This window comes from Engraulis encrasicolus, chromosome 9, assembly GCF_034702125.1.
Source record: "Engraulis encrasicolus isolate BLACKSEA-1 chromosome 9, IST_EnEncr_1.0, whole genome shotgun sequence".
NCBI lineage: Eukaryota > Metazoa > Chordata > Actinopteri > Clupeiformes > Engraulidae > Engraulis > Engraulis encrasicolus.
Window position 1 is genome coordinate 34617674 of NC_085865.1, and position 10420 is coordinate 34628093.

Sequence of the window (10420 nt, forward strand, 5' to 3'; positions counted from 1 at the left end):
ATGACACGCAAAGAAGCACCTTGTTGGCTGCCAGTGCATCTACACAAAGGCATGTGTTGTGTTTACCTTCACTACTTGGTAATTTGGCAAACACGCACCCACTGTACGACCAGATTCACCATTGCCTGCACCGGATTACGTTGGTCACAGAGAAACTACATAATGTCCGAACAGTTTTGGGTTACGGCCAGGATTGTGGTCTGAAGCTCTCCTACCTCCGCCCACACCTGTTCAGCGTGAAAGAATGGATTATTCCACAGGATATCCCACAGGTGTCCCTGCCTTCACATGGCATACTAGAGAAAAAGATAAAGGCGTGCCCTTTCAACACGGACCAATAAGCGGCATCACAAAAGACCCACAAGTTGGTTGGTTGTACGAAAGAGCATGCCATAACAGTGATTTCGAAATGTTTTCATTTCATCAGCTGAGTGAACAGCGATTACACTGAAACACAATGTCCTAAATGGTGACATATTACATTTTCCTCACAATGTGGTGCAAAAAACAACCAACGCTGTATTTATTCGTCTCTACACTCATTCCATGAGTCATATTCATAAACCCAGAGGGGAACTATGCAACCAGCAAAAAAGGGGCCAGAGAATCCTGAAATTCGACACAGTGTGACATTTGAGTAAACATTTAGGAATTTATTGATTTCTTTAGTCTCAGAGTTGACAGATCATCAGACTGCACACATGCAGATGCAAGCGTTTGGCCCACCAGTAGTAAAAGCCGTTGCAATGGTTATTTCCCCACACACCACATTGATACAGAAAAAACAACAAATCATGACTGGGTGAGTATGACATTTCAGTCACCTTGATGAAATCCAAAGCTATCCCAGCTATGCTCTACCAAGACTGTGCATTAACAATAGCAATAGGGGGCAGGAAATGGTATTAGCTGCGGCTAAGCCAACTTATTGAAAGTTTGGATTTTGACTGCCACTCTATGATGCCTAACAATTACATAATTGGTTATATCATTGTATTCTAAATCCACACCATAACAATAAAGCCATCATTATTGGTTTCACCCAACCCACGTGATGCAGCAGCAACAATGGAATTGCGGAATTACAAACAAATTATGTGCACCCATCAATCCACCATCGGTCGGATTAATGTGCATACATTATTGTTTGTATGACTGCTGTTACGATGATGACTTTTCCCCACCCCAACCGAGTCCAGAGGCAGCAGCCGCAGCCGTCTGGCGATGCAGGAGAGGGTGAAGGCCACTCACTCATAAGCGGCCTGCTTATTGACTCATTTCAACATAAGTGACAACAACATGGCGTCACTGTTTCGCCACCCGGGTACCAAAGACGGGACCTGTGGCTAGATGTCCTCGTAGTCCCTCTGTAACAGGGGAGGCCCTTCGTCACTCGTCGGGAAGGTTTTCTTACTGCGCTTCTGCACGTGGTCCTCGTTCATCTTCTCCAAGGATTCGATCTGTCAGAAACACGGGAACAGAAACAACAATGTATAACGAAATAGTCACTGTCCCAAGTGGAGAACTGAGAACGGAGAGAATGTGTATTTCTCCCACTTTACCAAAAAAGTCGTTCAACCAGGATTTTCTGCTTCCACTGATTTTATTTTTCCGTGACATTTCGGGTACTCAACCCTCTTGTGTGTGTGTGTGAGAAGTGAGAAGGGTGTTTACCCAAAACGTAACGAAAAATAAAATAAGTGGGAGCAGAATATCCTGGTTGAAGCGGGCTTTTTCTCTTTTTATCTGGTAATTTGCTTGCCCTGCTCCTAGGTCAGACGCTAAGACGTACGGACTTTAACCTACTCTTATTTCTCCCAACTTACCAGAATCCCCAATGACACTACATGCTCTTACACCATGGACTGATTTCACCATTTTGATGAAGTTTTATCATCACATTTTAAATAACTTTTAATCTACAAACCACAGGAAATAATATGGCCCGATATTACACCGCATAGGTTACGCTGCAGGTTATAACGATTAATCAACACTGTTTTTTTGGCTGAGAAAACCACTCAAAAGAGAAGAGCAAAATACAAATTTCGTTTCAAACCTGAGCCAAGAAGTCGGCTTCATTGTCCCCACTGATCTCGAGTCCAGACACGGCATTGAAGAGCTCATAGACGTTCATGACATCCGCCACACCAGCCTTCTCAAAGAACTGCACAGCAAAACAGAAGCATGTTAATACACAGGCCTTTACTATTCCAAATATTGTTCAGATGTATTCAAAATCCTTCAATTCCATTCGATTTCTAGGTTTTAGTCAAGTTGATTTACGGCATCGGTTGCTAATCAACTTTCGTATTGCAGAATTTGTTACTGCTGCTACCTCTATCCATTATCCATAGCCAAATATTTAAAAATACACTCATTACCCATTCAATAAGTTATCTCTCTACACTGTAGGGCAAGGGGTATGAGGAGGAAAAGGAAATGTCGCCTCTGGTACTTACAGTGGAGACGTTCCTGCAGTCTCGGAAGAGGAACTCCAGCCCGTGGGGATGAGTGGGCTCCACAGACTGGCTCACATCTATCAGCCACACCTGTCAAACATGATGAATTCCAATTAGCACATTAAGAAACAGAGAATCGTACTAATCAAAGAACTCACTAACACAAACGGCATGCAACATAAGAATCAAACATGACACATTCCGGTTATTTTTTATTACAGGCTCAAGACTCAACCTCAAGTTGTGGATTAGAGTAATGATCAAATGAAAGCATCTGCTAAGTGAAATGAACAACAAGACAGACTAACCTTTCGATCATGCCAGAGCATGTTGTATTCACTCAGATCAGCGTGGATGAGTTTGCATTCACGATACAGCTGCTGCATCATCTAACAAATATTGGAGGAAAAGACAGATGTTTAAAAAAGTTGTTGAAACAGTGTTTTTTCACGTGTTTCTTTACAGTGTACTGTGTGACAGTAATGAAGATGAAGGGAGAGAAGATGCAAGATGCTAGACTACATTCCATAATCTTAACTCCTGTCCTCTACTTGTGCTTGTGGCCTTGCGTTTCGCTGACCCCCTGCCTCCGTGGAGAAAACAATCAAGTTTCCCCACTGTCAGCCAAGGCACAACTTTTGAGGGACTTTCCCCCCATTCATCATCCTGATTACAAAGGAAGGACCTTTGAATGTGTGCTTTTGAGATATTGCATTGCACTTCTACAGTCCATGACGTCTTGCGATGTCATCACAAGGCCACAAGCACAAGCTACCTTGTGTGACCTAGCAACTCACATCCAGGACTTGGTAGTAGGCCAGCCTCATGTCGTCACTGCTGAGCATGGCATCCTTGAGCTTGGGAGCGGGAACGTGCTCCTGGCCGATGAAGGACATCACCAGGATGTGTTTTCTCAGGATCACCACCTCAGGGCACAGGATGCCCGCCTTCTTCATTCTGAAAGGGGCGAGGATGGGCACATTGTAAAAAAAAATGTACAGTAGTGCAGTTCAATCCATCAGCATACATTTACACGCAACACACGCACGCAGACAACTTGAAGGGATAGATTTATCCAAATTGACAAAAGCAAGGGTCATCTTTTCAGGCAGGACTTCAAATATTTGCTCCTAAGAATTAAAAATTGATTGTGATTGGTGTCAAAATTAAACTGTTAACCCCAAATGTCAATTGTAAATATTACTGCAGCGGAACTAAAAAAGAAACCGTTCTGGTTTCGGTCAAATGTCATATAGTAAGGTAAAACAACTTCTTTTGTGGCACGATACCTGGCCAAGTTGTGCATCTCTTTTTCTGCCCACAGGCGGATGACCTTGCGGGGGTTCAGTTTGCTGAAGCGGTCCTTGAAGCGGTAGTCATCCTTGATGTACTTATCGCGGTTCTTGAACTCATTGAGTGTGGTCTTGAAAACCTTCAGCACGCATTCCTTTGGAACTTCTTTCTCCTCCATGCTGAGGGAAACAATCGGAAAACAAAACCATTCCAGTCAAAAAAATCGCCCAAAGCCTTTGACCGTTCATGGTCTTGTAATTTGTCTTGATTTTACTCAGCTAAATGGCAATAGCCTTTCTGAAGCTAACAGCAGTGTGTAAACCCATTCTGTCAGAGGTGTTCCCTTTTAATGTGTAGCTCTATACCCTTTTAATTACCTTCCACCATCAGCATGGAACACCACAGACTCCTTCCCTGTGCTGATGCAGCCATTGATGTTGTCCAGGATACCAGCATTCACCATCTTGTACATAAGCAGCCTGGTCTTCGGATCTACTGCTTGCTCCTGAAAAAAATACAATATTACTGGTATTGACTATAGTTAAATAAACAGAAAACTGTTTATACAATGCTGACCTTGATGGCCTATCTATCAATCTTTGGAGAAGTACAGTGGCTTGCAAAGCAGCATTAAAACACCCCTAAAACATCTGGGAATCTAACAAGGGATACAGAAGTAGGATCGGTAACGTCACCACTTACTCCCCCTGCTGTCTAAAAGGAGCTCTTGCAACTCTGTGAAACGCTCATATGCAACATTCATCCTTGTCCTACCGGGGGGGTAATTGTAAGACCATGGTGAAGTGATAAACCTGGCGTATAAGATGTGGTACACTAATAATAGATACACGACAGGTGTCATTTAGTTCTGGACCCCAGGCTCTTCTATTACATGATTTACCACTACATCAAGGTGAACTTAACCTGGTTTACTACTGATCCAGCTTCTTGGAAGGCCCCCCTGGTGTGTTAGTAGCAGGCAGCACTAATACTCACGGCAGTAGAGTGTTCCTTCTTCTCATGCAGCCGGGCGCTGCGGCGCTGCTCACTGTAGCAGTGCTGCTTCAGGGCGTTGTACACCTGGTTGGACAGCTTCAGGTCCATGCCGAGACCGTCTCCCACCTGCACCTCTGGGGCAAACTGGTAAAAACAAAATAGAGGGGAAAAGGTGTATTAGATACATTTATATTTTATATGTTGTGTTTTCAGAGATGTATGAAGTAGAAGTAGATGTAATTACAACACTAGCAGTGTGAAATTAGATAGTTGCAGTTATGTAATTGTTTGTTTGTTTGTTTACATTTATGGCCAAATATGCAACTGTGGCTATTTCATGGCCAGTACAGGTAATAGAATTCGCCTCAAATTAAAAATCTGCAGTTATGTAATATCACACTACTAATGTTGTAATTACATCTGTAACAGCACTAATACTTTATACATGTGTATTTTCTTTTTTGATTTGTACCTAGCTACTTGTCTCTCAATTACCTAACCCTGTGTTTCGTTTACATCTTAAAGCACATTGAGCTGCATGTTTGTATGAATTGTGCTACACAAACACAGTAGTTGTCAGTTATATAAGCATAAAAACATACACTAAAGCAGCCCAAGACAAGAAAATACTGTCTTTAAACTCAAGCATGAATAGCAGACGCATACTGGGGCACTCAACACACACACACACTATTAAAATATAGATCTGAAGGACTCACATGTTCCATGCGTGCCGTGTTCTTCCTTCCGCAAACCACCTCATCGTGCTTGGTGGTGATGTTCTTGCCCTTGCCAGTGAAACCTTTTCGTGGAGTGGTAGTTGGCTTGTCTTCAAAGTGGAACAGTACAGTACAGAATCTTTAGTAAGCTGGATGGAAATTGCAGTGGCCAGCAGTATACGCAGAATATACAAATATCAAACGTTTACATTTATTAAAGATCAGGAAAACTACTTTGTTTTCACAACTAAGAGGACAAAATTTATTTAGGTTGAAGGGCGTGAAGTGGTGGTTGAACTGTTAAACTAGACAGAATGATCAACAAGACAATAAATGTCTACACACACCCAGATATACTGACAAAATGTAGGATGTGGTGTGAATTGAAAGGGAAACAAGCGTCCTTACCAGCGCGATAGGGATCATTGCAAGTGTCCTGCCAGTCCACCTCGTCCTCAGAGCTGTCACTTTCCTCATAGGGGTGAACCATACGGTAGTTTTCAAATGATATGGACACTGTTGATAGAAGATGAAAAGATGGAGATTGTGACGAAAACCTCATCAGTGCATCAGTGCAACCTACATCAGTGCATGATCCTTGCAGCCCCTTACCAGACACCGTCCCGCCACTGGGACCTTGTAATAGTCACTGAAAAACTGAACTAGTGCTATACCATTATGACAGTGGACAGGGCCTTTAGTAATACATTACGACTTGGTCATTGCCATTCTGGTAACAGCTAATTTATTAAGGGGCAGTGTCTTAAGGGATTAAATCATTTCACTCTATGTTCTGTATACATGAGCTTACTGTGTTCTGCCACTATACACTACTTAAGGGGTTAAATAGTGCAATCGTGTAGTCTGATTATCATCGACTTTCAATTCTCTTCGAGACTTGGGCTATGTCTCAAATGACGCACTTTTGTCAGTGCACTGACAGTCAGTGCACAGTGCACACAGTGCACTGAGGTCTTTAGTGCATAGTGACGTGGAAAAATGTGAGCACTATGCACTGTGCCCTCGCTGGAAGTGACAGCTGAGCATGGTATTAGCTCGCCAAAATATGAGTTGGCTACTGTTTACAATGCACAGCGTCTGGTGCTTGTATTTCCATGTCCTTCACCCCAAAGGACAACAATCACACATACAATACTTTGGTTGGCATGAAAAGGTTGGTGTCCCATCAACATTACTTACAGAATTTGGAGACTGTTGACCAAACTCTTCTACTGAACTGAATGCCACATTTCCTCCTAGTCATTGTCAACATGGCCGCCGTTTAGTGCGTGCAGTGTCCATCATTCAAGCACTGCATTTTTCCGCCATTGTTAGGGGATCATCCTGGCACTTTCAGTGCACTGGCTCAAGTGAAATTTTCAGCACGAGCGCCCTAGGCACTGACAAACAGTGCCCGAAGTGCACAAGTGCGGCATTTGAGACACAACCTTGGTGTGACCAAGAGCATAACAATTAACATTTCCCAAACAGCATTTCCCAAATGGCCTCCCTTGGTTTGCTAATGATTGTTTGCTTTCCAACAAAGTGGTAGGAATCAGGGAACTCAGAAAGTACTTGCATTGACTCATGACCTGACTGGTAGCAACGCTGAAGCTGTTGCGTCACTAGGAGGGCACGGCCTGGCTAGCAATCTTGTGTAACTGATGCTCTGTTTTGAGACTGTTTCAGGTGTGTTACATGTCCTATGGAATTAACAGCACATACAGTCAAGTCAGTGAGATACGCATGATCCCTTGTAGGATTTAAAGAGTTAAACATGTCACCGTCACATTTTTGAGCATCCACGATCATTTTGGAGCGAACCAAGAAATCCAAATCGATTCCTAGAAAGCTTTGTGGATACGTTTCCACTGTTCTACATGCACTCACCTTTGCTGTCGCCATTGAACTTCTTCTCTTCTCTGCGCAGCTGTGAGTCAAACTCCCTGTCAAACTGCATCTGCAGCATCTGAGCCAGCATCAAGTCGCTGTCTGTGTCACCCTCTGGAGACGCCAGCAGCTCCGCGTCCACCCTGACGACACAACAAATAGTTACAATCAGGGCGCTAAATTAACACCAGCCAAATGCTGGTGAAATTTCAGCTTGACTGGTAGAAAGGAAGACTTACTAGCCACTTAGACCCATTACTGAGTGTATGTTTGGCTAGTAAGATTAACACCTACTAGCCATTTTTTGCTTGGTGTTTTTTTTTTGGTCGTGAATTGAAAAGAAAATGTGCATGGGGACCCCAGAAATTTGGGATGTCAAAATGGGGTCCTGAACCAAAAAAGGTTGGGAACCACTGCTCTTAGTAATGTTTGTTCGAGGGTGATGATATACGTTTGATTTGCCTAATGCAAGGGTGGGGAACCTATGTCTCGAGGGCCGTTCGCAGCCCTTGAGGCCGTTTTATCCAGCCCCCGATATAATTTTAATGTTATTTAGCCTCACATGAAATATGACATATTTTGTAAAGGAATCTGAGAAAATGCATTTGCAATACAATTGAGTTATATTCAGGGAACCTAGAGAAGGTGGTGTTTGTTTAAAAGGTGGCTGCCTTCAATATAGGCCTAAAGTGAAGGGGAAAATCCTGGTTTGTGTTCATAGTACGGCCCTCGGAGGACTTTTACGGCCCTCAGATGAATTTGAAGTGACCCTTCGAATGAAAAAGGTTGCCCACCCCTGGCCTAATGTCTGAACGTACACAGGTGTGTGCGATATGTTTAATCTGTTATGTAATGTATATCATGTGTACTTGTGTATGCTGCTTGACACCTTCATATCCTTCGGGAACAATTAAGTTACTGTGCACTACTAGTAGCTTATATTATAACAATCATACAGTGTTTTACACTATATAACTTTTATCAAGAGTAACTTACAAAAAGAGGACATAAACACCTACAAATGTGTGAAGGAATACAGAAACATAACCAGAATAAAGCTAGGACCACTAGTTACCATTACCATTACAGTATTATATCCAGTCATAGCAATATTGTCACATTCTGTAGAGGATACAGACCTCATCTCAGAATTCCCTATTCTTTGAATGTTGATGCATTGAACATCACCTAACCCTTTTCATTATCTGTCACTTCCAAAGTAAGCAGGACCAATTTCTAATACACACATTTTAGTGAAGACTATAAACACATATTTTTAGTGCCAATCTACAGCCTTATATTGAAAAATAAGTGCCAATCTACAGCCTTACATTGCTGTAAACTAGTCTGGGCATGTCTCTGAATGGTTTCTTTCTGGTGGCTATAAACGGGCAGGGTCTCTTTTTTGAAATTTGACCTCCATACAAAGCTCTTGCGTGACTCACTCACTCTGGACAAGTTGGGAAAGTATTTTCCTCATCCAGTTGCTTGGCCAGTTGCTCACTCATAACGTCAGCCAGAGAGCAGGGGGCTGGCACTGGCCTCGCAGCCCCCCAAGGACTCTGGTTCAGGAGGAAGAAAAGGGGGAAAGTGGTTAACACTCTGCTTGGTTACATCGACACTTGAGCTAGTTCTATGTAATAAAACAACACAAACAGCAGAACAAGTCTAAGGTCAATGAACCAAGATGGAAGTGGTAACCAGCCAGGAAGTTAGCAATAAGGCCTCCCTAGGTTTTCCATCTTTGTGCTAACAAACGAACAATAATTTACTGTCACCGTGGTGAAGAAATCTGAAAGTCCAAACACAAGTATGTAGGCTACTACTGCCTACCTTTCACAATAGCTAAACATGATATTTGCGTTGACAAACGTAGTCGCTGGCAACCAGCTAACAACGCTTATCTTGTCTTTCGGTCAATAGCTCACGCGGATGACTTACCTTTACTCCTTTGGCCACTTCAATTTGATCCATATTTGCTCTAGACAGGCAGGTTGTTTACGAGGTAATTGCAGTCTAATAATGTAAAAAATATATACACGTTTAGTTGGCACGTTGTTAGACGTTGACTGCAACGATATAATTGATGTTAGCTTGTGATGATAGCAAAAAGAACAGGACGACTATCGCTAGCGTAACACGGATGTTTGAGTTATTAAAAGGCAGAGTTGATCCCTCAATAGGATAAATGCGACAAAACAATCACGACACGTGATATAGTATAAATATATATGAATGACACTGTTAAAAACAGTATAAATGATACTAAAACACCACCGATACGGTCGAACGAGTAGCTATCTTCAGTGGCTGAAGTCGTAGGAAAGTAAAATGGGGATTGGGGGAGGTTGTCGGTCAGTGGCATATTGTGAAACAAAGTATGCATACCGCCATCTGCTGGTATGGAATAAGTAGGGCATTTTTTGCTACTGATCATAAAGGGTGCAATGTTTACTGCCTGTAAGGTTGTCCTCCCATGGTCTGCAGGTCAGTTGTACTTTCCATACTCTTCATCCCTTTAAATGTTGTTACAAACCAGTATCTGACATTCACTGTTTCATCTGGAAAACAGAGCAATGCCCTTGTGCTCAATGACTGGGAAGAATATGCAAATTGTTGGTGTTCTACGCATTGAGAGTGTAGAACTAGGCTAATACTTCACTGTCAAAGTATGCACAGAAACAAAAACGGTGTGCATGAAAGTCATATTGCACAATGTATTGAATACATAACAGTAGTTATTGCACAACAGTTTTACAGAGTAGGCTATTGCAGGGGTTCCCAAACTTCACCATGACGAGGCCACCCTGGTAGAAGTAGATTCCAGCTAAGGCCCCCTGATATGAGCCGTGCCACACTACTTTTTGTGCACCCAGTTTCACAACTCGATGAAGTTGGTGCATTCCTAAAGCCATTCAAGTACTACAGAAAGCATATTCGTAATGAATAAAATGATTCCACTGGGATTGTTAAGCTTACTTTTTTTTGGTTTGTTTTGGCTAAATAAGTTATTTCATTTATTAAATTATTGAGTGTATTTCGCAATATTTTCCCTGCCAA

General features: G+C 42.4%; 1 protein-coding gene across 1 annotated transcript; it reads right to left on the reverse strand.

Moving 5' to 3' along the window:
• Positions 1-638: 638 nt before the first annotated feature.
• On the reverse strand, positions 639-9673 carry riok3 (RIO kinase 3 (yeast)). Its single transcript, XM_063206987.1, has 13 exons — positions 9302-9673; positions 8810-8922; positions 7361-7503; positions 5879-5986; positions 5471-5580; positions 4752-4895; positions 4133-4260; positions 3752-3934; positions 3260-3419; positions 2771-2851; positions 2463-2552; positions 2060-2167; positions 639-1460 (listed from the first exon to the last, which is right to left on the reverse strand). The coding sequence occupies exons 1-13, from the start codon at positions 9332-9334 to the stop codon at positions 1347-1349; spliced, it is 1515 nt and encodes a 504-aa protein (XP_063063057.1). The 5' UTR covers positions 9335-9673; the 3' UTR covers positions 639-1346.
• Positions 9674-10420: the final 747 nt, after the last annotated feature.

What these genes read in the sequence shown, in the direction of transcription:
- riok3 (XM_063206987.1), bottom strand. Translation starts at nt 9,334, where the DNA reads ATGGATCAAATTGAAGTGGCCAAAGGAGTAAAG. An exon ending in TGCTCTGGCATGATCGAAAG is followed by an intron (nt 2,553 to 2,770) that starts GTTAGTCTGTCT and finishes CATGTTTGACAG; the next exon opens with GTGTGGCTGATAGATGTGAG. An exon ending in ACTGCAGGAACGTCTCCACT is followed by an intron (nt 2,168 to 2,462) that starts GTAAGTACCAGA and finishes TTTGCTGTGCAG; the next exon opens with TTCTTTGAGAAGGCTGGTGT.